Source organism: Physeter macrocephalus, chromosome 5 (genome assembly GCF_002837175.3).
Source record: "Physeter macrocephalus isolate SW-GA chromosome 5, ASM283717v5, whole genome shotgun sequence".
Lineage (NCBI taxonomy): Eukaryota > Metazoa > Chordata > Mammalia > Artiodactyla > Physeteridae > Physeter > Physeter macrocephalus.
Window position 1 is genome coordinate 96,243,580 of NC_041218.1, and position 25,796 is coordinate 96,269,375.

The following is a 25,796-nucleotide window of genomic DNA, read 5'->3' on the forward strand; positions in this document are numbered from 1 at the left end:
CACATGTAAACCCATTTAATCCTCAAACACAACACCTCTATGACATGGGTACTGTTAATTTTTTCATTTTACATATAAGAAAATTGAGGCACAGAGAAGTTAAATAATTCACCAAGCTAGTAACTGGTAGTAGTAGTCCTGGATGTCATGGAGCTTTTATTAATCTAAAATCCTTCCCTTCTCATTTTGTTTTGCTTCTGTGAAAAGACCTAACATACAAATAGAAGTGGTTATGGCTCAAATAGGTGGTGTAACCTTTCCACTTTTAAAGCTTTCTTTCTGGGAATGTTTAAACAAAATTTTAGCTATACTTTCATCATATATTGTGACCCTAAAATATCTAAAAAGCCTGAATGTTGTAAGACTTGATTTTGTTTAGTTAGGGAAAATGAAAATCCCCAACATTTTCATTTTTCTCCCCATTACTGTAGGTATAGGTACGTAGCATTCCTTCCTTTGGAAAGCCTTTCTTTAATCCAGGGAGGCCTGGTGGGGCTGAAGATCCTGGGACCCTGCCTCATTGTAGGGGTGAATCCATGTCCAAGCTAATCATGCCACACTGCCTTGATCATAGTTATTGGATCAAGACTCTAAAATATGACCTAAGCATGGCCAATCTGTCTTCACTGAGATTGACAGAGCTGGGATATGTTCTCTTCACAATGGAAGTGATTTAAGACTGCTGGTAGCCATCTTCCTGGGCCTCAAGAGAAAATGACTCCACAATACTGAGAGATGTGGAGTAGAGAAATCCAGACGCAGAATTCTTTAATATAGCTATGTAAGAAGTAGGTCTATCCTTGTCCTCTGCAGTTAAGTGAGTATAAAGGGTATGAATACTTTTTTTACTTAAGCTTAAGCGGGTTTCTGTAACTTTCAATCAAGTTTCAATGCATTTTTACAAAAGCATTACATAAAATACGCATGTAGAACAATGGTTATAATATGAATAGAAATCTCCTTTATTCTTTTCCTTTACCCCCTTTCCCTATGAACAAATATAGAACTGTCTACAGGACAAAAGACAGTCTATTTCATTTTCAAAAGTAGTATGCAAAATATATACTTACGAATTCAAACTATGTGATTACAAAGCATTATTTTAATAATTCTTTGGCATATGACAAAAGCACAATATAGCTAGAAAGACAAAATGTTTTATTTTGAAACACTGGAAAAACATTAAAAGACAAAAGTCCATTATATAACCAAGAATGTTAAATATTTGGAAACTGTCAACCTTCTAAAATTGGTAGGCACTTCCAGAGAGCTAAATATTGCAAATTATCCTATCATATGTCTTCTCTAACACCAAAAATGCTTGATATGATGAAGGAAGACACAACTAATTATTCAAAGTCACCATGTCAGGGTTCAACTTAATTACAAGCAAAAGTTTTGTCCAAGATGTGCCTGACAAATGAAGCTTCCAGTTGAATTTCAGAAATGTTAACAAAAGTATCTTCCTTTTTTGCCTGTGAATGTTTGAGTATTGCTGTATTGTTGGCTTATATCCACTACAGATACTGGTTCTAGGCCAGCCCAAGGGTCTTCAAGCATTGAAGGCTTGAAATAACTTTCCAACTCATTAGACATTCTCTTTTCTCTACCACGCCCTGATCCAAATGGTGTAGATGTCCTTGGAGAACCCTTTAGAAAAAAAATCATCAGTTAAAAAGGCATTTAGTAGCAGTAACTGGTACTTTTTCTTTAGAGGCTAGAGGGGATCACACTGCTAGTTAAAAGTTGTGTCTTGAACCCAAATATATTCACTTGAAAAGTCCATGCTTCCTTTAATCTAGTGTTTTAAAAAAGTATTTAAACCTATTTGATATACTAATTTATTGATAGTTTTATGCCCACTGTCACCTCAAATCCTTTTGGGTTTCTAATGTAATAACTTTCCCAAACTATAAACTGGTGATGAAGTAAGAAATTACTTGTACTGTAGTTTTCCCTCAGTATTTCCCTATTGCTTCTGGAAGCAAATTAAACCTTTTTTTTTTTTGGTAACCCTACAGCTTCAAAATTTCTAGAACCCTCCCGTCTCATTAGCTCCACACTCAAAGGGATGGGTTTGGTTTAGCATAAGTTGGAAAACTACCAAGCATATTTAAGATGTAAACCACAGAATCCTAGACATACCAGAAAGAAGACTTAGAGCAGAAGCCAATGTAGTTGAAAAACTAAGGCCAAAAGGAAAAAAAAAAGAAGAAAAAAAAGGGAAAAGGTGCCATCAGTAGGAAGATGGCACTAGCCTGTAACCCTAGAGATGAGCCCTATGCTAGGGATTCATTCGCTTTTTTTCCCTCCTTGGAGACCGGGGACTCAGAATAATTTACTGCAACGAACTGGCCAGGTCCCTGACGAAGGAGAGGGAATTAGGGAAATCTCCTGTGTTTGAGCGGCAGTGCACTGGCTAAAAGCAGGAGGACTATAGAAACAAAGTACAGCTCTGCAACTTTTTAGAGCATTCTAAAGAAAGTTATACTTAACTTCTCTGAGCCTCAGTTTATTCATCTGCGACATGGGGCTAACGATAGTATCTCACTTCATAGAGGATTCAAAATAATCCACGCAAAGGGATTATTAGTACCATGCCTGCCATACAGTAAGAGCTCGGCAAACGCTGGCTATGATTACCTGGGGGTGGGTCTGCTGCTGCCCTGGGGAGTAGCCGAATTGCTGCTGGGACCCCGCGGGGGACTTGGAGTAGTTGCCAGGGTAGCCGCCAGGGGACGGAGACCCGAACCGGCCCCCAGGGAAGCTGCCGCCGTGTCGCGGAGAGTGGCTGCTCCCGTAGGGCCTAGACCTGGGCCCGTACGGCGGCGTGTGGTGTGGACTCCCGTACCCGTCCCGCGGGGATGGCGGCCGCGCTCCGCCTCCGCCCGGGGTACCCCGGAAGCTGCTCCCGCTACCCCAACCTCCTACACCCGGGCCGGGGCAAGGAGGAGTCGGGGGTCGGAAATTCTGTCGGTGCATCTCAGAAGACGAAGACGAGGACCTCACTGGCGCGTTCTCCCGCCGGAACTGTCGCGACCAACGGTTCACAGACACTTGGTGGTCCTTCACCAAAACAGTCCTCCGCCCGCCAGCACCATAGAGCACATTGGTTCCGGCCTCACAAAGGTTCCTCTGGGGCGGCGGGATAAGTAGGTTATCGAATTGGGTACAGATTCAGCTGATTTAAGTGAAGGAAGGAAGAAGAAAAAGGATAAAGGAAAGGGCGAATCCCGGGCCCCAGCAATGGCCTTTGCAGTCTCGCGGGCTTTGGTTGCCACTGACTGACGGACCAGACGCCTGCCGAGCGGATGGCGGGGAGCCCGGAGCGCTCGGCAGGGCCGAGCCCCTCCCACCTGGCGGGGGGCGGGGACCGAGGTGTCCGCGGGCGCCCCCAGTGGCTGCGGGTCGCGCGTGCGCTTCGTTCACCACTCACGCGGGGAGCGAGGATTTCAGAGGCGTGCGCGATGCTGGCGACGCTGGCGACGCTGGTGAGGGTCGCGGCTCTGCGGAGAACCGGCCGTCTCTCCCGCCGGGGCGGCGGGAGGGGGCTGTGGACGGGCCGCCCGCAGTCAGGTATCCTCCGAGACTCGGTCCGGGCGGCGAAAGGGACCCCAGCCCCAGCCTCCCCACTCCGGCGGCATCCCGAGGAGAGCGCCGCGCTTTCCAGAAGTATCCGCTGCCCCCGCCGCCCGCCCTTTGGCCTTTCGCGTCTCCCCTTGCCCTGGCTCCGCGGTCGCCCCGTGGTCACCCTGCCTGGCGTCCGGGCCTGGGTCCGGCCCCTGCGCGGTCCTACTGGGCGGACTCGCCTCTCTCCCTTACTCCTCCCCACTCGTCCCCCAAGTTTAAATACCTTGAAAAATACACCCCCAGCCACATTTCAGGAAGGGTTTCAGACTGCACTTTAAATAACTCGGGGGCGAGGCTGTGCTCGCAGAGGCCGGACTTTACTCCCTTCCTTGTCCTTGTTAAATGCAAGCGGGTAAGCGAGTTGGTTAGGAAGCAGAGAGCCTGATTTTCAGAAGGAGCAACATTTGGCTAAAGCTCTTAAAATAATGATCGTTTCACAGACTTGGTTAAAAAGAAAAGTGTGGTCATTCAAGAATGACCCCCAATGTATAAACCCACCTTTGTACCGAATACCTGTCTCAGAATTTTATTTAGAAGATGAAAGTTAGATTTACTAGAGTTTTCTAGAACTTTCTTTACACCCTCCGAATCTGGGAATGATAGTCCACTGTGAGTCTTGAAATCATCTTGTAGGAAACAGAATCTTAAAGAATTTTCGGACTCATTTAATCATAGCCTAATGGGTAGCCTGGACCTGTGCTTTTCAGCCTGTGAACCTTCTTGCAGGCGCCACTCCTCACTGTCCATTTGACACGTTCTGTGACGTGGCAAGCCGAAGAATGTGATGTTTTCTCAGCTTCCGTCCTTGATGAATGGAGATACACGCACACTTTGCTGTTGTTGTTTGTTCTGAGGGAATTCGGTTCATCATGCTTTTCTTTAGACACAAGTTGTAGAATCAATCAAGGCAGGATAATGCCATCAAGGTTTTGTGATGCAGTTAAGGCCCGGGGATCCCAGATTATTCACTTTATTATATACTTTTGTCCTGGCCAAAGCTAAGCACCTTTCTGGACATTGTCTTTGGTGCTTAGCTTAATGCCTGGTCATTGAGCTGTCAGATATTTATAGAATGAATGAGTGGGTCACATCATATTGGTCAGTGATTCTCACCTATAATACCCCCTTTAATATCATCAACTAATCTACATTTTAGGGGGAGGGAGCAGAAAAATGAGGCTGGCAGGGATCAAAATTACCTTTGTTAATTTTTAACTAACTGGCAAATGTTTTGCAGAATTGAGTGAAGTACTGTGAGTTGTCATTTTACTTGCCTTACACTTCTGGAATGCTCTTTCCTATAGTGACAGTGCTATCTTCTACACTTATGAACTTGCATTAGAAATGGGGGAGGTAGATTTTGACAGGTAAATTGCACATGACAGTGTGCCTGTCATCATGTTTTCAGGTATATATGAAGATTGAGGGAGAGTACATAATTATATGAAAACTCCAGATTCCACTTGGATCACTTCTGAGAATAGGCAACTTGCCTTTTCCCAGATGAGAAATTGTCCAAGAAAAGAGAAGTGACTTGCTTGAATTCACATAGCAAATGGATGTGGGACCAGAACTCAGGCTTCTTGAATCCCAGGCAGTTGTCTTTTTTCCTAGGTAAAGAAATATGAATTGACACTCAGTCCGTCCTTTGAAAAATGCAGTAGATAAATAGGCATGTAAAATTCTGATAGTGGTACCGCATAGCATATTATTTTAGATATTTAGAGATTAGTAGATACAACCTTAGTATTGAACTTTTGTGAATGTAGCTAGAATCTTCCTGAGTATTATTAAGCTGGGAATTGCAGTCTGGCTGCCTGAACTGGTGGGTCTGAGGTCCCCAGATACATACTTGTGTTGGTTATTTATATGGTGGTGAGTTCAGGGGAAGAGAGATGAAGGAAGTTCCATGTTGCATTACCTGGAAATAGAAAAGTGAATTGGGATGATGTATATGAGAGTTTGGTGGCTGCCCCATGAACTAAGTCTGAGTCCTGTGGAGGGAAAAGAGCACGTTAACATTTTTGTGAGTCACACAGGTATTGTTCCCACAAAAAGAGAATTGCAGCACTCTTTAGGGAGGACCAGCATTAGAAAACAGGATCCTCAGTAGGATAGTGCTTTTATTGAAGACACTGTTAGTGGCTAGGTGCTGTCTTCCAAGTGACATTGTACACAGAAGACATCAACAGGCAAAACGTCAAGGAACTTTCTCAGTACCCGTGAGTTATATGGGGAGCCCCCAGATTAATTGGTTAACTTTGTGGTGGTGCATGTTTTATAAGTTTTACATGAATACAAGTAAGAGTACCACTAAGGAAATTTAAGTGTAAGTGAAAATGGGGCCTTGTCTATTCTGTAAGACTGAGGATCTCTATTTGGGTTACCTAAGATTTTTTGGTGTGTCTTTTTTCAGTAGATTAAACGAAATTTTTTTTTTTTTTGTAACACCTTTATGAGAGCAGATGGCCTTGTGTTTGAAGCAGGAATTGGGGTCTCATAGCTGCTCCCTGTGTCCCCTACTTAACTGCCTCCTGAAAAGACACTCCTGGGGCACTGCTGAGGAATTCCTAGGGCTCTCCAGAAAGGCTTTGAAAGCCAGTATTTTAGGTAGCTGTCAGGTATTAATGAGTGCTGCGAAAGTAAATACTTTGGTTAGTTTTACTACTTATTACCAAGGAGTAAATATTTTCATGTTTCTGCATGGTCAGGGCTTTCTAAGCCAAGGAAACTAGAGCCTGGGTTAAAGGGCAAGCCTTGGAAGTTAAAGGATGACTGAAATGATGGTTAGAGAACTCTCAGGAAGTTTATGTTTATATTTCAAAGAGGTATAAAACTCAGAGCCTTGGAGACATTCCCAAGATTGAGATTGTAAACCCAGGGAAGTTTATCTTTCCCCCTGGAGACATTTATTTATATTCCAAAGGGTTAGAACCCAGGGACCATCCCCTTTTCTTCCGAAGGAGAATTTGCTTACATTAGGGAGATAAGCTTTCTCTGCTTTTCTTGGGGGAAGGTGGCTGCTGGGCAGCTATCCCATACAAACTAATAGATTTATAATTTGGGGGACCTTTCCTGTGGTTCAATCCTTGTATGTGCATGCCTAGTCCACCAGCTCTCATTATGACGCCTGTGGCATATTAGGGCTGTGAAAAATGGTGCATTTCTTGACGTAAGTAATAATAACTCTGATCTCTGCTTCAAAAACCTCATTTTTTGAATACATATAGATATTAAAAACGTTTATATATATATATATATATATATTTTTTTTTTTTTTTTGCCAAGCCTCACGGCCTATAGAATCTTAATTCCCTGACCAGGGATCGAACCTGTGCCCCGCTGCATTGGAAACACAGAGTCTTAACCACTGAACCACCAGGGAAGACCCCCCCCCCCAAAATGTATTTTTGATGATGAAAGCACTTCTTAGGACAGAAGAATGTATTTAATAGTTTCTATGTATAGGAATTTTTGTTCCGATTTTAGTGTATGTGCTGCTGAAGGGAGCCCTAGAAGTGTTTGTACAGTCATACCTCGGTATCTGCAGGGGGTTGGTTCCAGGAACCCCCGAGGGTGCTCAAGTCCCTTACTATATAAAATGGTTTAGTATTTGCATATAACTCCACAACCTGTGTATACCTAAAAGCATCTCCATATTACTTATAATATTTGATACAATATAAATGATCTGTGAATAGTTGACAGTGCAGTGCAACTGCTATGGAAATAGTTGTGGGAGGTGCAGCATATTCAAATCATGCTTTTTGGAATTTCTTGGCATTTTTCTCTCCCAAATATTTTCGGTACACTGCTGGTTGAGTCTGCAGTTGGGGAACCCACAGATACAGAGGGCCTACTGTATGTATACTTAGAGCATAAGCTTTATCTTAGTATTTCCTGAAGCCTTTCAGGTTACCTCAGTTTTCCTTACATAGGTTCTGTTGTCAGCTGTTCCATGTTGAAGACTGTCAGCCGTAGAAAAGTAAAGGCATCTCTGGGATTGATTAGCTCGTTTACTGATAAGGTGAGGCCTGCCTTGAATGCAGTGGACCACTTAACTATCACTTATGTAATGATCTCATTGATAAAGCAGGTATTAGAAGTAACGTGTTTTTGCCTCTGAGAGCCAAACTACTGTTAATGATCTTCTTTTCAATTCTAAGTATGTATCCACCATCCACAGTAGTCAGGCACAGGTGAAAAGTATTATACATGTTTATTTCTTTTAGACTAATATTCTTCACCCATGTGTAATGCAAGTGTTAATGCATTAACTCACACTTATAAAAGTTTTCATTGAAAATAATAAAATTGACAGAATACTTTGACATGAAGAAAAATGTAAGAGTATGATTATTCTTTTCCAGACACAAATGTTTGTTTTAAAATGAGTAAGTAAAATTTTAATGTTGCTAGAACTGGTATCTTTGTATTTTTCCAATTGTAAAAACAATACGTACCTTTTGTAGAAAACCTGAAATATTTAGGAAAATAAAAGGCAAGAAAAAATATTAGTCTCTTTTCTAAGAAGCAAATACTTAATATATAAATAGAAAAAAATAAGCCTCACATACTTTAAATCTTTAAATTGGAAAATAAAAGCTTTTTAAAAGGGAAAACCAACTGTACATGAGTATTTATATAATGTGGGGTTGGAAAAACATGATACCTGTACAGAAAAGAGTTAACCTAGCAGGCCTCAGGCTGCTATCTTTAGAAAGACCTTACAAGTGTGGCCCTTGTTTGGCATCTGGGAACTTGGCGCTCGAACTGCTTCCTAATTAATAAGGGTGCCTAGATGATTTGTACAATCAGTGTGATTTATGGATTTATGGTGAGCACCTGCTTTTCTTCTGGGAGTCCAGAATTTTGGAGTATGCTGAGCAGAGAGTGCCTATGTGAAAAGCCCTCAAAAAAACCTTTGGATTCTGGGTCTGTAATAGACTTCTCTGAGCAGAAACATTGCACATGTTACTGAATTTTTTTGTTGCTGGAGAAAGAAGCAACAAAAGAAGCTTGGCGTGGCCCCTCATGGGAGGGAGAGAACATAAGAAGCCTGTGCATGGATTTTTCCAGACTCTGCCCGTCTTTTTCACTGACTGATTGGGTCATATATCATTTTGCTGTATTAAACCTTTAGTCATGAATACAACTATGTGCTGAGTCTTTTTAGCAACTCACTGAAGGTGTGGGTAGTCATTTCTTTTACTTTCTGCCTTTGCTATTGTTTCAGGGTTGAAACAATAGCAAAGGCAGAAAGTAAAAGAAATGATTTTTTGGAAAGTGAAATTCCAAAACCATCCAAGAAACCAAACAGCAGATAAAGAAAAATTACTTTTGCTAATTATGACTCATAAAAGGTTAATATTCTTACTACACGAAGAATCCATACAAATCAATAAGAAAAAAGATAAACATGCCTGTGGAAATATGGGCCAACAAGAAGAATAGATTATTTTTGAGAAGAAAAAGAGCAAGTATTAAAAACAATGTAATTTCAGAGGTCATTAAATAAATGCAAATTAAAATGGTAGTAGCATGCAAATTTTTAACTTAAATTTACAGCAAACAAGTAAACAATATGCTCCCCAAACCAAGTGATCATAGGGTTATGGAAGATGGTGGAGAACACTGTTTTCATATACTGCTGGTGCCAGTATATGTTAATACTGCCTTTCTGGTGGACAGTTTGATGAAATGTATGAAAAGTTTGAAAGAGTTTATAACATGAACATGGCTAGGTCACCTTAAGACCTTCCCCTGTCCTTGGAATCATGCTCTTCATTCTCCTTTCTCCATCCCCCAAAACTCTAAAAGCCTTAGAGAATAATTTTTATCTTGACTCCTTAAAGAGAAGTTCCTGGGAGGGTTCGGTAGCCCTTCACAGAAAGCATCCTAAATTCCCTCTAGACATCTCCTGCTCGTCAGAATTACCCACTGGAAGTAATCATTTCCCTCAAGTACCTGTGATGGCGTTTTGCTGGTTGTCCCCTGGAAGGGATGCCTTTCCCTAGTTGGCACAAAGGTCTTGCCTTTGCTCAGTCTTCTCCGGGAGGGGAGCCACCACACCAACACGGAGAAGTTCCAGGGGCCTCTTGGGTTTGTGGGCATTCATATTTGGTAATTCATTGCTGTCATTTGCTCCATGAGTTCCTGCTTCAGCCACTTCTTATCCTCTGAGTAGTTCATTTCAGGCTGGCCCTTTAAGGAGGCCTGAACACTGAAGTTTTTTTCTCTGGCTTCCTGACTTTTGGTTGTGAATCCTATAACTATAAATTGATTTATAAAGTCTGTAAGTTGGTGCTGTTTTCCACCTTTCCACGTGCCAGTCTATAGCAGTGGTCTTTCTCCTAAATGACTTTTGAAAGGCAATTCATTGCATATATTAAGTTCATATTTAAAAGTTTTTATCACAAGTAAATTTTACAAGAACGAAGATGAGGGTAAGAGCTGTAATGTGTAAGGAATATGTTTTCCTTCTGGCCAGTGAGAGAAGGCTTATCATGAAAGAAGGCTTATTTTTAGGAAAAAATATAGATGAAAGTGGAAGACCTGGAAATTGATTTCTTTAAAATGATTCATTTCTTACAAAAGTCTTCACATATCTCAGTTTGAAGACTGCTGCTAACAGTGAAACAACCTACCCCTGAAATGGACTTTCCAGCTGTTGGCTTTGATGCTCTACGATCGCTTAGGGGCTACCATTTTTCCTCCTCCAATGCTTGGTTTCTTCATTGGTCAGGATAGGCTAGATGGGGTGGTGGTACAAATTAACCTACAATCTCAGTGGCTTAATACAATAAAACATCTTTCTTGCACATATAGCTACACTATTTGAAAATTGTAGCTTCCAAGGTCACTGCGGCAGGGGTACAGAAGCCTGGAGGATTTCGTGGGATGCCTTTAAGGATCAGGGCTGGAATTAGCTTGTGTTTCATTGGCCAGGCCCCCCGGCATTTGGGCCCAAGCTAATTGCAGGAGAAGCTGGGAAATGTAGAAGAGAGCACACAGGGCTTTGGGATTCACGCTGATTTGTGCTTTGGCTGTGGCAAGCTTTACCTGTCATTCAAAAACCCTTTATCTGGTCCTTTCCCACTGTTCTTCCTGTAAATTTCTCAAGTTTTCATTAAAATAGTAGCATCCAACAGTTTAAAAACGTGTTTGATTGCAAATCCCATAGTAATAGCCAAGTCCTTGCAAGAGAAGGGCAATTCTCAAGAAACTGAATGTCAGTGGAAGGTGAATTATAAATTATTATAAGTTACTATCCATCTAGCTATTGTTCCCTGGTTGTCTCTAAATGGTGTAATTGCCTTGTAACTTTGGCATCACTTCCACAGTACCTTTTTACAACTCAAAATTTTTAGGTTCCCTGGAATGTTTTCCAGTGGATTCTAATGTTCCAAGTACTCTAAACTCCTAAAATTACCTTCCAAATTATACTGTTAGGAACAGAGCTTCTTTCAAGACTTTTAACCTGTGCTAAAAAGAAAATATCCTGCTAGCAATTCTAAATAAAGCTTTGAAGAGATATCCATCTACTGTCTCACTCCTAAGTTCTGGTAGTTAAGTTCTCTGTAAAATATCAAATTAAGAAATCATTTCGGTGTATATCACATGTTGTATTTCATAGTGATATTCGATCAGTTTGTTTTATGATGACTTTTTTTTTTAATGTCTCAGTAGTTGACTAGTACAGTGGGGGAGGGATGCCATTATTGCTGTCATACAGATGAGCCACTTCTGTGGGCATCTGTCTATTATATCTACTCTGGTGCTGCTGAAGTTTATTTGTGTCGTGGAAACCTTAGGGCCAAATACCAGGGGAGTTCCTAGAAGCAGGTCTGGCAAGCATAGATTTGATGGCAGCTTCATTATAGTTATACTGCTTTGCATGGTTACTCAGCTGTGATCATCATAATAGCTTTCCGTCCTAGAGGCCAAATAAGTTAGAGCGATATACAAGCTGCTCAATATATCTTAACAAATTACATTATAATAGATGCTCATTTCAACTGTTTTTCTCCCCCGTAATCAGCCTATTCTGGTCTTTCACAAACAGGCAAAATATGGTTGTAGATATCTTTTTAAAGTATAGAGTATTGAGAATCATATATGTTATTTTCTGTTCTTTGAAATAATCATGAGTCATGTGTTTTTCTTTTGTTTTCAAATCTGGATTATCTACGTTAATAGGTATTGTGACTGTATAATACAATGATGACGACGATGATAACAACAATTGTTGATGTTTAGTGAGCATTTACCATGTGCCAGGAAGTGTACTAAGCACTTTACATATAACATTTCATTGAATCCTTGCAAACTCTATGATATAGGTGTTTCAAATGAGGAAACTGAAGCTCAGAGAAGTGAAGTTACCTTGGTCAAGGTCACTAGGGTAGTAAGTAGTGAAGCAGAGAATTAAATCCAGTCAGTCTCCAGGGTTTATGCTCCTCACTGTTTAAAACTCATTAATTGATTTTGACTTAAATGTGCTCTAGAAGTCCTTTCTGGTTATCTTCTCAGATAATAAAAGTAAAATTCTATTGCCTGATGTTAAATTAATTCATTTGAAAAGTTTTGTGTCATTAAACAAAATTTATTATGGTTGTGAGTTGATATTGGTAGAGAAATATAGACTTCTCTTTATAGATTTATAATGAAATGAGATTTATGGGTTGAAGAGACCTCTAAATATATTGCCTGCATCATTTGAAATAAAACAAGGGCTCCAAAAGAGATGAGTACATAAGACCAGTAGTTTTGGAGTCTTATGTAACATAAAGAATTACTTGTCCATTCATTCCTAATGATGTCAAAATATCTTCTCACATTTGAGGTCTTTTTCTTTGTTTTATTTTCTCTAAAATATCTTGTTTTCTCTCTCATTTTGTTCTTTGTGTTTTCACTTTTTGATTTTCCTTTGTCTTTTTTTGTTTTGCTGATTATACACTTAATCACAATTAAGCAAAATTACAGAAATAAATAACTTAGCTAGTGAAAGTTCTCCATAAATTCTTACCCCAAGATTTAACCACCAGTAGAATTTTATGAATGCTCCTAGAAATACCAACATGTATTATTAATATTATTATGTATCTTTACAAATATAGGATCATATTATACATTCTGTTCTAGAACTTGATTTATTTTTTAATTTAGGAATATATCTTGGTGAACTTTACATGTCAGGGTATGTAAATGTCTCGTTTTTCTTAACATCGGCACGGTATTTTTTTATATGGATGTGCCGGTGCTTATTTAACATTTCACCTGTTGGTGGATTTTTGTACTGTTTTGAATATTTTGCTTCAGTATTAAAAACAGTGAGGCAGGGGAAGGGGTAGTTAGGGATTGACATGTACACACTGTAATTTTTTTGTTTGTTTTTGTTTTTGTTTTTTTGTGTGGTACGCGGGCCTCTCACTGCCGTGGCCTCTCCCGTTGCGGAGCACAGGCTCCGGACGCGCAGGCCCAGCGGCCATGGCTCACGGGCCCAGCCGCTCCGCGGCGTGTGGGATCCTCCCGGACCGGGGCACGAACCCGCGTCCCCTGCGTCGGCAGGCGGACTCTCAACCACTGCGCCACCAGGGAAGCCCAACACACTGTAATATTTAAAATGGGTAACCAACAAGGACCTACTGTAGCACAGGGAACTCTGCTCAGTATTATGTAACAACCTAAATAGGAAAAGAATATGAAAAAGAATAGATACATGTATATGTGTAACTCAGTCACTTTGCTGTATACCTGAAACTATCACAACATTGTTAATCAACTATACGCCAATATAAGGTAAAAAGTTAAAAAAAATAAAAGCAGTGAGGCAATTCACAATAGAAGATGTATGAATGGCCTATTGTTACATGAGCATTAGTCAACAGGGAAATGCAAGTTAAAACCACAGAGAAACATCATATACCGATTAGAATGGCTAACCTTTAAAAGATTAACAATACCTAGTGTTGTGAGGATGTGGAGTTTCTAGAACTTGTGCTGTTGTACAAACACTTTGGAAGTCTCTTTGGCAGTCTCTTAGAAAATTAAGCATAAACTTACCATATTACCCAGCCATTCCACTAGGTATTTACTCAAGAGAAATGAAAACATGTCCACACACGGACTTGTACACAAATGTTCATAGTAGCTTGATCCACTGTAACCTACAACTGGAACCAACCCAGTGTCCATCAGTAGCTGAATGGATAAACAAATGTGGTATATCCATAGAGTAGGTTACTACTCATAAAAATGCAACAACGTGGATGAGTCTCTATCATAATGCTGAAGGAAAGAAGCCAGACAAAAAAGGGTACATAATGTATGATTTCACTTATATAAAATTCTAGGAAATGCAAACTAAAATGACAGAAAGCAGATCAATGGTTGCCTGAGGTTGGGGATGGAGGGAGAGGTAGTTTGCAAAGAGCAGGAGGAAACTTTCAGGTAATGGAAAATTCTGTTTCTCAATTGTGGGTTTGGACAAATGTGTAATGACATGTATCCATCATTACAGTATCATACAGAGTATTTTCAGTGTCCTAAAAACCCTCTGTGCTCAGCCTATACACCCCCTCCCCCCATTTTAAAATTTTTCATTAGTTTGTCCCACTTTAAAATTTTTCATTAGACAAACTATCTTAAGCGTAGCTTTGGACTTTATTAAATCGGGAATAATCTGGTATTAGAGGCTTTAATTTTTACAGATTGATTTAGTTGGACTGGGTCAAGGTTTCTGTGTTATATATAAAGCAGAAATGTAAAGGAAAATTTATTTATTTGGTAGTAATAGATATTACTAAGAATATGAAGAATTCTTCATTATTCCTTCCGACAACTGGTAATCAATTTAAGTATTTTCTGTCTTTGCCAGATACTGACAGTGTGAAGCCATTGGAGGGTGTAAGAATTCTGGATCTAACAAGGTTTGTATTGGTTTACCTGTGTTTTGGTGATTGAGTTTTCCCCCTTCTTTAAAAAGACATTTATTTCTTGGATTATAAGAGGGTGTTTATAAGCTTATCATTGAAATTTTGGAAAGAAAAACCAAGAAAATTTCCTGCAATTTCATCATTAGACGAGACAATTAGTATAATACTTATACATTTCTTTCCAATCTGCATATTTATATATAACTTTTGAAAATAAAAATTGGAACCATATTGAAATGATAGGTTTATCCACATTTTAAACATAATGTTATATTTTGAGTATTTTCCCATGTCATTCAAAATTCAACAAAACTATAAGATATTTTATTATAGTATATAGTTGTCACATAATTACTTAGTCATCCCCCAGTGTTTTTATATTATAAATGAGACTTCCTTGTACATAAATCTTGGCCTCAGGAAATCTTTCAGTTTCTTCCTTAGGATAGAATTCTGGAAGTAGAATTACTGCATCAAAGGGAATATACTTTGTAACGTTCTTGATACATATGGCCAAATCACTTTTTTGAACAGTTTTAACAATTTTAATTCTTACTCCCATGATATGAGCTTGTCTGTGTTGATGGACTATTAAGAAAAGAATTAATATAAAAATCTTAAAGATGATAATGAATTTATCTATCATTGTTAACATTGTAGAGTACTGGCGGGACCTTTTGCTACTATGAATTTAGGAGATCTTGGAGCAGAAGTTATAAAAGTGGAAAGACCAGGTAAAACTACTGCTCTCTTTAAAACATAGAAACAAGCTAATAAATATTTTTGATAGTTCCTTAAATGTCCATGTACCTGTATGTGGGATGAGGAGAGAATTGAAATGAAGCGATTATTTTCCCTTCTCCTTTCTTTATTTTCCTCTGAACCTATACTAATATTAGATCTCTTTCTACTCTTTATACGTGCCAAGGGCTAAGGCCTAAGCCAGGTCCTTCACATGCACCTGGAAGCCTCTGGTAGAAACTGACATGCAACACGTAAATAATGATGATGCTAAAACAGTTAGTGCCAGGCACAATTCTAAGCTCTTTGCCTGTATTAATTTATTCAGCCTTTACAACAGCCTGTGAGCTGTTATTATTCCTAGATTATAAATAAGAAGACAGAGACACAGAGAGGTCAAGGGATTTGTCCACGGTCACACAGCTAGTAAGGAATATCCAGACACCCAGCTCTGATCCTGGCCCTCCTGAGCCCCACACAAGCCTTGCTGCTGAGACTGAGATGAGAGTGGGCCTGGCCACCTTCCCTCACTGAGGGACGAAGGGAAGGCAAGAAATTAGCATTATTATTTATTCTTCAAGATCTGTTGCTTATGGATCTGGAACAGAATTCCCAAATTAGTGAAAATGGTCTAGCCTTGAATAGTGTGCATGTATCTATAAGACCCATAAGAGACTAGTTTATAATTACATCAACATATTAATTTTCCATAAGTGATTAAACGCTACAAAGTAGAACACATGATCTAGAAGATTCAACTTTCTGATACATAGATCTTAAGAGGCCAAAGCAGTTAGCAGAAGATTCTCTGATCAGCATGGGGAATGTTATATATTTTATATTTATCTGGCCCTGTGCTTGTCAGGCTCCAGGTGATAGAAGAGCCCGGTGAATCCTGCTTTCCAGAGATAATGCTTCATTTATCCAGTCAGTGATATTTATCTCATTGGGTCATTGCTGGATACATGCTGAATAATGTTTACTTTCTAGCTGAACATCTTTTTTTTTCTTTTACAGGTACCACAAAACTTCTAATTTTCACATTGCTATCCAGTTTTAATACCACATACTTCCTAATTTCAAGCATTGGGTCTTCCATTTCTAGATAGAATAGCCAATCTGATTTCTCTTGCTATTTCAGTTGATCACTAGGTTAAATATTTGTACAGTTGGCCCTTCGTATCCACGGGTTCCGCATTTATGGATTTAGCCAACCACAGATTGGGTACTTTTATGATCTGCGGTTGGTTGAATCTGCGGATGCTGTACTGGTGGATATGGAGGGCCAATTATGGGACTTGAACATCTGCCAATTTTAGTGTCCTCAGCGGGTGCTGGAGGCAGTCCCTCGTGAATGTTGAGGGAATGACTTTATTTTTATTAATTTTAGCAATCACTATTTCTTGTTTCTCCTTTGTACTTTTTCATTTCCACACTGAGGGGCCCTTTCCTTAGTCTAGGCCTTTATTTTGTCCCATAGCCATACACTAGGCATCAAGCTTTGTTCCTAGCAGGTGTTCATTGCTTTTTTTCTTACTAATTGGTCTCTCTCCCTTAACCCTTTTGCTCAGTACGTTTTAATGTTCATATTATATATTTTGTTTTTTCGAGATAGTTATTCAACAGATATGAAGAAAAGTCCCTTGGCAGTATTTTCACATTTCAGTCTCTTTTAGTGTCCACTTCCTCAGTTCTTAAATTAACTTTCGTTGTAGTTTTCTGACTTGGGACTTAGATTATTCTTATTTGAGTAATCAAAGAGTGTATCAAGCTTAAGTATATTTTTTTCTTCTCTTTTTAAGAGTTTTCCGGTGGGTGTAAACGCTATGCCTGCAGGGCCAGGCAGGTAACCTAAATGAATGAAGTGGGCTGGGCAGCCAATGATGCTGCTGTTCCAGGGTTGTCACCAGGAGGCAGGCATACCCGGGCAGGGATGTTGGTCTTTGTTCACTGCTGTGTCTGCTCTTCAGAGAGCAGTGTTTGTGACATAGTAGGCACCCAATAAGTATTTGCTGAATGGATGAATGTGTTGAAATATCATATAAGAAAGGAAGTCTGAATTTTTATATACTATCTCTAGATTTTGAAATGATGGCAGATAGTTAAAAACTTTAAGTTGTGTGTGGGTCAAATAAATCATGTCTCTCAAATTGCCAGTTTTACCAGTTTGTGACCTTTCACTTTTATTTCATTTCATGGGCCGTCAACACGTATCCTATCCTTCCGCATCTCTTAAACCCAGGTTATACACCAGGACCAGGTGGGGCAGGAAAGCCATGTAGGCCTCCAGTTTAGATTTCTGACATTATTTCCACCCAAGAGATGAATGTAAACATTTAAAATAAGCTGTCTACTTTTAGCCTTATCTTGACATTGCTCTCTTAAAAACAAAAATTTTTTTTAATTTAATGTATTGAGACCTTCAAAAAAAATGGAAGTGGCTGGACTCTTTCCTGCCTCTGGGAGGTCCTGTCTGATCTTGAAGATCCAGATTCACACATACATTTTTCCGTGAAGCCTATAACCGGTTTATTACTAGGCTGTTGTCTTTGTGGACTCTTGTAGTTTATTTTTTCCCTTTGTGGACTCTTGTAGTTTATTTTTTCCCCTGACTTTTTGAGCATGCTGTTCAGTTTGATACTTAACTATTTATTACTTTGTGTTGTTTATCCGTTCATCCCCAGTTAGAACTAATGCTTCTTTTCTCCTCTGTCCTGTGTTCTCTCTTTCTCTTGTGAGGTTTTTAGTTTTTTGTTTTTAAGTAAAGGAGTCTGTTCTTTACCTTCTGTTTTGTTTTCTAAAAGGCTGTGTCTGTTTTTCTTTATCAGTTTCAGTGGGTAAAGTCTAATGGGCTAATAAATTAATTATATCATTTAAATGAGATTAGAATTTAAACTTTAACCCATATTCACAAATTCTCTCTTATTGGGGGGCTAGTAATACTTAGGTAGTGATTAGTTTCTAATATCAATATTTAATCAGAACTTATAAAAATCTTAATTTAAGTGATACTAATTTGTGCCTATTAATTGTTGATTCACTTTCTGAGCTCCATCTACATTGTTTGCTTTTTGTGCAAAGAAAACTTTTTTTCTGTAACTCGATAGTGTTATCTTTGAATCAAACACAAGTACTTTTCAGAATCGTTTGAAGTAGATGTTTAGAATAAAATACCCTATTTTTGATGTTTTTAAACTTTTACTTTGAAGCAAGACATTTGAAGCAAGACCTAGACTACTAAAATTTTATTCTAAATAGCATCTTAAATTATTGACATTTGCTATTCAGTAGCTTATTTTGCTTTTTCTGATTTATTGCTACAGAATTTTAAAAATAGATTTATTTATCATTGTTTTATACCTAGCCTCAGATACCACTTTATCATAAAGACTTACTTATCATTATCCTGATTTAAATTATATTTAACAAAAATATTTTGTAGACCCAACATTTTGTTTGCACATTTAATGCTAAAAACACTGAAAGAGCTGACTTGTTTGTTGAAGTAGGAGAGTAATTTTTTTCCCCCTCAGACTTGCCATTTATTAAATCCAAAGAATGCCAGTAGGATATTCCCTTCTGGATTTTGACTTTCAGGGATGGATTTTAGTGAAAGAAGCTATGGGAGGATTTAGTGATTTACGTGAACAGGTAAAGAGTTTGGGCAGTTCTAACAAGGTCCCAAGGCCACTTTAGGTTGCTAATTCCGCTGATCTTGTTTAGGCATCTGTGAACTTACATATGAGTAAGCCTGTTGATTTGAAATGTCTCATGATGTTTCAAGGTTAAATAGTTCATACTATTATTTTCAGGAGCTGGTGATGATACACGAACTTGGGGTCCACCTTTTGTGGGGACAGAAAGTACTTATTTTCTCAGTGTTAACCGAAATAAAAAAGTAAGAATATTATCCCCTTTTTGCTTTCTTTGTGTAATTCTCTCTTTTTTTTAAAAAAAAAATTTTATTTATTTATTTATTTTTGGCTGCCTTGGGTCTTCGTTGCTGCACGCGGGCTTTCTCTAGTTGTGGCGAGCGGGGGCTACTCTTCGTTGCGGTGCGCGGGCTTCTCAATGCAGTGGCTTCTCTTGTTGCGGAGCACGGGCTCTAGGCGCACGGGCTCAGTAAGTTGTGGCTCAGGGGCTTAGTTGCCCCGCGGCATGTGGGATCTTCCCAGACCAGGGCTCGAACCTGTGTCCCCTGCATTGGCAGGCAGATTGTTAACCACTGCGCCACCAGGGAAGCCCTGTGTAATTCTCTTGTAATAACAAAACTTTTGATATCATTGTGGCTTGTTTATTTCTACCCCTTTTTGTAGATATTAGTAATATTCCCAATAAGGTGAAATTTTATTTTATTTTATTCATTCACCAGTTACCAAGTAGAAACAGTAGAGCTTTTTATTAATTTTCCTTCTCTACTAACTTAAAACATTTTTTGAGAATTTATAATGGTTTTTAATGGAAATAATTTTATTAAAGTGAGGAATCACTTGATGTGTTACATTTGTTATTCTTTTGGAGATTGCTAATTGCCTACATTTGGTATTATTATTTGAAAAATTTTTACTATAATCCTTATTATCATCCTAACATATCCGAATTGAAAATAAAATCAGTAAAAATTATTTAAATGTTTCTTCGTGAGGAAGATGCATTTACTTTAAGAGGAGAAATCTGTAATATGAATGGCTCTCTTATTGAACTGTCAGCAATAAGAAAAATTTTTAAGATACTATTTTAATATATATATTTTTAATTTTTAGAGTATAGCTGTTAATATCAAGGATCCAAAAGGGGTGAAAATCATCAAAGAGGTACAGTATGCTCTATAGAAGGCATCTTGTCACCTGGGTTGTAATTAGGGATTTGAATATGAGTAAAAATGTTTTAAAACATTATTTCATTGGCAATCTGAAATTTTGCTGTAAATGCCATTTGAGTTTAACTTCGTTTTTATACTAAGTATAATTTGCTTTATAATTTCTGGTATACTGTGTTTAACATTTCTCCATAGTGTCGGAGTGTTCAGTTATGGTACTAGTGTCCATTGACTGAGTGCCTGCCCTGCATCAGATCTTAGGCCTGGGTACTTTACTCATATTATCTTCTCAAATCTTCAGAATTTTCCTTGTAAATGAAGTATTATATCCTCATTTTCACAAGAGGTGAAATGAGTCTCAAGGGGCTTGAGTGATTGTCTAAAGATCACATAGCTAGTAAAGGGAGGAGCTGAAATTTGAACCCTAGATCTACATCACTGTAGAGCCCAAGGTTTTTCTAACACTTATTCAGATGGCTGATGTGTGCAGACCTGATCTTGGCATCTTTCCTTAGGGGCCAGCACAATGGTTAGGGGCATACCCCAGTGTTCTACTGCTGGGATTCAAATCCTGCCTTCTTTACTTACTAGCCATGTGACTTCAGGCAGGTTACTTAACTTCTTTATGCCTCAGTTCCCTTATTAGCCAAATGGGGACAATAATAATACCTACTTCTTAGGGTTGTTAGAATTGAGTTAATATTGTGTAAAATGTGGGGAAGGGTGCCTGCCGTAGTCATAGTCAGCACTCTTTCAGCGTTAAATATTATTATTGTTCCTGATGCACGTGAAGGTGGACTCATCATGTGAGATAAAACTTGTTTGCCATTCTTGTTAAAGTTTGAAGTCTAGGGCTTCCCTGGTGGCACCGTGGTTAAGAATCTGCCTGCCAAGGCAGGGGACACGGGTTCGAGCCCTGGCCCGGGAGGATCCCCCTGGTGGCACCGTGGTTAAGAATCTGCCTGCCAGGGCAGGGGACACGGGTTCGAGCCCTGGCCCGGGAGGATCCCGCATGCTGTGGAGCGGCTGGGCCCGTGCGCCACAACTACTGAGCCTGCGCTCTAGAGCCCGCGAGCCACAACTACTGAAGCCGTGCCTAGAGCCCGTGCTCCGCAGCAGGAGAGGCCACTGCAATGAGAGGCCCGTGCACCGCAATGAAGAGTAGCCCCCGCTCACTGCAACTGGAGAGAGCCCGTGCGCAGCGGCGAAGACCCAACGCAGCCATAAATAAATAGATAAAATAAATATTAAAAAAAAAAGTTTGGGGCAGTGAGAGGCCCGCGTACCGCAAAAAAAAAAAAAAAAAAAAAAAATCAAGTCAAATGTAATGGATGTAAATCTCCTTGATTAGAGAACCAAATCCCCAAATTTGTTTTATATCAAAGTATCAGTTTTAGCTTCATTGCTCTGATGCTTCTTTCCTTATCATCTGGCTGATTGAAAAATAATGTCTTCTGATTATTAAGATCAGAATCGGTGATCATCGCTCTGGTTCTGTTGGATTAATCCAACAAATTTAGAATTTTACTAGATATATGTTGAACCCAAAGCTTGATAATTGTCCTGATCTCACTGTCCTGTTTTCCTACATCTTTTCTATAGCATAACTTAGGTTTCTTTGCTTGTTTTTATTTTCTTTTTCAGTTGCAACTTAATATGATTTTTCTAAATTGTTCTCTGTTATTATTGCCTTGCCTTGTTTTTTTTTTTAAAATACATTTATTTATTTATTTTTTTAATTTTTGGCTGCATTGGGTCTTTGTTGCTGCGTCCGGGCTTTCTCTAGTTGCGGCAGGCGGGGGCTACTCTTCGTTGCAGTGCGCGGGCTTCTCATTGCAGTGGCTTCTCTTGTTGCGGAGCACTGGCTCTAGGCACGGGGGCTCAGTAGTTGTGGCTCATGGGCTCTAGAGCACGGGCTCAGTAGTGTGGTGCACGGGCTTAGCTGCTCCGCGGCATGTGGGATCTTCCCAGACCAGGGCTTAAACCCGTGTCCCCTGCATCGTTAGGCGGATTCTCAACCACTGTGCCACCAGGGAAGCCCACCCTGCCTTGTTTTTCTATGGCAGCGACCCTCATCTTGGACTCAACTCCCATTGTCTTCATTCTCAGGCCCTTCTTTTTATCTTTTCAGTAGTTGTTATTATGATGATGATGATGATGAATCATCTAGGAGATTGTTCTTAATTCTTCTCTTTCTGGTTTATGTTTCTCAGTTCCACCTTCAGTGTTCTCAGTTCCTGCTGCTTTGCTTCCATTTCAGAACATTTTGATATTTTATCCTGAATAGTGAAGGTTTCAGATTTGATTTAACAAATACTTTACAAGTTCATTAGGGTTTTTCAATGGGGCAGTGTTAGGTGGAATTCATAACTCTTGCTCCTAAGACATCAGTGTACATTGGAGTATTTTAGGCCTACATGTATAATTCTAACCAAAAGAAATGAATTTGCTGGGACATCTTTCTCACTCTCTTTGGATCCTGCCTGTGTCCTCCACCAGATTGTAACAGCTTTAAATTGTTTCATTATGGGCATGGTTTCTCTTCATATCTGATAACAATAAAGTACATTTCAACTCATATTAAACTTTAATAGATTGTCTGCAGTCATTTTTCATACCTGTTGCTTTCAGCTAGTTATACATTTCATAAGTTATATATCTTACTGCCTAGAGGAAAAGTTATTTTTTGCCTAGTCTTTTTATTCTTTCTGACATGGATTTCTCTTTTGGTCTTAAGAGTAGCAAAACAACCTTTGTATTCAGAACTTGGTGGCTATGATTGCTAATCTAATGAGTCTAGTTTATAGATACAGTTCCAGAGTATTATACAAAGCAGTCAGCTGGATACATGAGAGCTCCAAAAAGTATGACTCCTTTGTCAACCAGGCTAACCAAAAATAGGTTGTGTAGAAAAGAAGGCTCTGCTTAGAAAAGTCTATATATTTTCATGGCAATATGATTTGATAACTTCCTAACATGTCATCTATATTTCAAATAATTCTCTATGTTAATTAGTTGACAGTGACAGTATCCATATTGTGGGTGTGAATCATAGCCAATAGAGCAGTGTCATGGGTTTTATTTTCCTCCAACATCTTATTATGAAAAATTCCAACATACAGAAAAATGGAAAGAGTAGTATAATGAACTCTTATTTACCCTATGCCTAGATGCAACAGTTTTAACATTTTGGTATATTTGTTTATTTACATATGAATACATGTGGTATGTGTGTGTCTGATTTTGAACTATTTGAAAGTAAGTGAAAGATATGAAACTTTGTCCTTAAGTCCTTCAGGAGACATCTCCTGGGAGGTATAGCTCAGGGGTAGGAGCATTTGAGTGCAGAATACATCTAAGAGTAAGGACATTCTTTGACATACATTTAAAAATTATTTTATGATTTTTTTTTTTAACTGATAAATGTGGTTAAATTATTATCATCACTTCCCCTCTATTTCTGATCTTGCTCATCCAGTCTGTTCCTAAATTATATCTAACGAAGACATCTCAGAATTAGGTATTCTGTATTTCAATTGATTTTAGTTTTTTTACTCTGTGAGTGGAAGGAAGATTTTTTTTTTCCCAGAAGAAAAGAAAAAGATGATGAGTTCTTTAACATGCAAAATTGTTTTTGTTTCTTATTGTGGGTAAGAATCTAGAATAGATTATTAGGTGATCTGTGAGCGCCAAGATGAGGAAGAGGTGATCACCAGCAAAACTGGGAACAAGTCTTTTCCCCCCTCACTTTATTTCCTAGTAGATCCTTGTATCAGGGAAATGCGATAAATGTTTGGTCTCCACTGAAGCAGTTGACTTGTATATTACTTGTAGATAGTGTGGAGATCCACATAACTCAGGGAGGTTTGTGATGTCTCTGATTTCAGCACTGCACTGTTTAGAATTTTAACGAATGCCTTAGTTAACGCTTTAGGGAACATACGTGATCTTGAAATGGGTAAATATCCCGAAAGAGAGAGGGAGGGAGAATATGTTGGTTGGCAGACTCACTAAGAATCAGTATCTAGTAAATAGATAGTATGTGTTTATTTAAAATAAATATTTATAAAATGGAGCAAAGAATAACTTCTGCGCTATACACTTTTCTAGGGATATTTTATCAATAAGTATCATAATGCATACATATTGAGTTCTTGGGTAATAATAAAAAGCTACTGGGCATCTTTATCAGTGGAAGTCTTTAGCTTCTAAATTCAACTTTTCCATATTTTTCTTATAACTTCGGAGAGTCAACTACATGGTACTCTGAGCACACCTCTTTTTAGCTTAATTTTTTTTTTCTGTTGTTATACAAGTAATATCTGCTCATGGGCAAAAAGATTAATATTTTAGTGTATCATATCAAATCTCTTTATGTCCTTGCATACTCATTTTTCCAGTAAACATGAGATAATACCATGTATATTGTTTTTTAATGTTTTTTGTTTATACATTCTGAATACTTTTCTATTAATATAACTTACTCATTATATTTATTTTCTTGTCTTATTGAAACAGTGAATTTGTTTGTGATCCATCTGAATACTTTATGTGAATTGAAATGTGATTTATTATGGTATAGAAATCTAAAAATACAAATACCCTATATAGTTAAAAGTTTTAAAATTGTGGTGTAATATATATAACATAAAATGTCATTTTAACCATTTTTACTCTATAGTTCAGTAGCATTAATTACATTCATAATTGTGTGCAACCATCACTGCTGTGTATTTCCTTTATGTTTAATCATCCCAAACAAACTCTGTATCCATTAACCGATAATTCTCCACTTCCTTCTCCCCTCGGCCTCTGATAACCTCTAATTTACTTTCTGTCTTTATGAATTTGCCTATTCTAGATATTTCATATAAGTGAAATCATATAATATATGTACTTTTGTGTCCGGTTAATTTTACTTAGCATAGTGTTTTCAACGTTCATCCATGTTGTAGCATGTATCAGAACTTTGCTCCTTTTTATGGCTGAATAATATTCTACTTTATTGGATGGATATATTTGTCTGTTGATGGATACTTGGGTTGTTTCCACCTTTTGGCTATTGTGAATAATGCTGCTATGAACATTTGGATACAAGTACCTGTTCAAGTCCCTGCTTTCAATTATTTTGGGTATATACTTAGGATTGGCATCTCTGAGTCACATCTTAATTGTGTTTAACTTTTTGAGGAACCCACACAGAGTTTTAAAATTAAAAATAATTTATTAAATGTCATTTGCATAAGGTACTATACTGTGCACCATGCAGAATATGCAGCAGAGAGATGACTGGTGTAAGAATCTAGATGTGTTTGATGCAGCTTGTTTTCTTTAGTACCTGCAGGAGTGCTGTGTGAGTAGCAGACAGAAGCTCAGAAAAATATGTGGAATAAATTACAATGTAACTGTAGCTTTGTGTTCTATTTATACTAACACCCATTCTCCCTCCACATTTTCCAAGCAACATTTGGTAGAATCATTAACAAAAAATAAACACATCTCTACTTGGGCTGTCCCTGGGGCATACTGCATAGAGTTGCCCATGTGAGACGCAGCTTGAATGTTAATTGGCACCTGAAATTTGGAAAGCGTGCCTGTATGGCTTAAGATTTGGGGTGCATACTTGAAAACCTTTCTCTCTCTGTCCTGTATCTTAATGTATGTATCAT

At 38.6% G+C, this 25,796-nt stretch overlaps 2 protein-coding genes across 17 annotated transcripts in view; one reads left to right on the forward strand and one right to left on the reverse strand.

The window, feature by feature from the left end:
* Positions 1-938: 938 nt before the first annotated feature.
* Positions 939-2,987, reverse strand: MPLKIP (M-phase specific PLK1 interacting protein). Its single transcript, XM_007118161.4, has 2 exons — positions 2,644-2,987; positions 939-1,650 (listed from the first exon to the last, which is right to left on the reverse strand). The coding sequence occupies exons 1-2, from the start codon at positions 2,980-2,982 to the stop codon at positions 1,450-1,452; spliced, it is 540 nt and encodes a 179-aa protein (XP_007118223.1). The 5' UTR covers positions 2,983-2,987; the 3' UTR covers positions 939-1,449.
* Positions 2,988-3,215: 228 nt separating this feature from the next.
* Positions 3,216-25,796, forward strand: part of SUGCT (succinyl-CoA:glutarate-CoA transferase) — an 806,218-nt gene continuing 783,637 nt past the window's right edge. For 7 of the 16 annotated variants that reach the window (XR_008617464.1, XR_008617470.1, XR_008617465.1 and 4 more), the window contains exons 1-5: positions 3,422-3,576; positions 14,510-14,561; positions 15,228-15,301; positions 19,121-19,206; positions 20,072-20,122. Coding sequence is in view for 7 of the 16 variants with exons in the window: in XM_055085092.1 (XP_054941067.1) it covers positions 3,468-3,576; positions 14,510-14,561; positions 15,228-15,301; positions 19,121-19,206; positions 20,072-20,122 (372 nt within the window). In the remaining 9 variants the exon portion in view is untranslated. Of the gene's footprint in view, positions 3,577-7,568; positions 7,658-14,509; positions 14,562-15,227; positions 15,302-19,120; positions 19,207-20,071; positions 20,123-25,796 lie in introns of all 16 variants that reach the window. The other 9 variants (XR_008617467.1, XR_008617471.1, XM_055085095.1 and 6 more) reach the window with 5 other exon arrangements.

Coding starts and splice junctions, on each gene's coding strand:
- MPLKIP (XM_007118161.4), bottom strand. CDS start 2,982: ATGCACCGACAGAATTTCCGACCCCCGACTCCTCCTTGCCCCGGCCCG. Junction 1,651..2,643: donor AGCAGCAGACCCACCCCCAG/GTAATCATAGCC, acceptor TTTTTTCTAAAG/GGTTCTCCAAGGACATCTAC.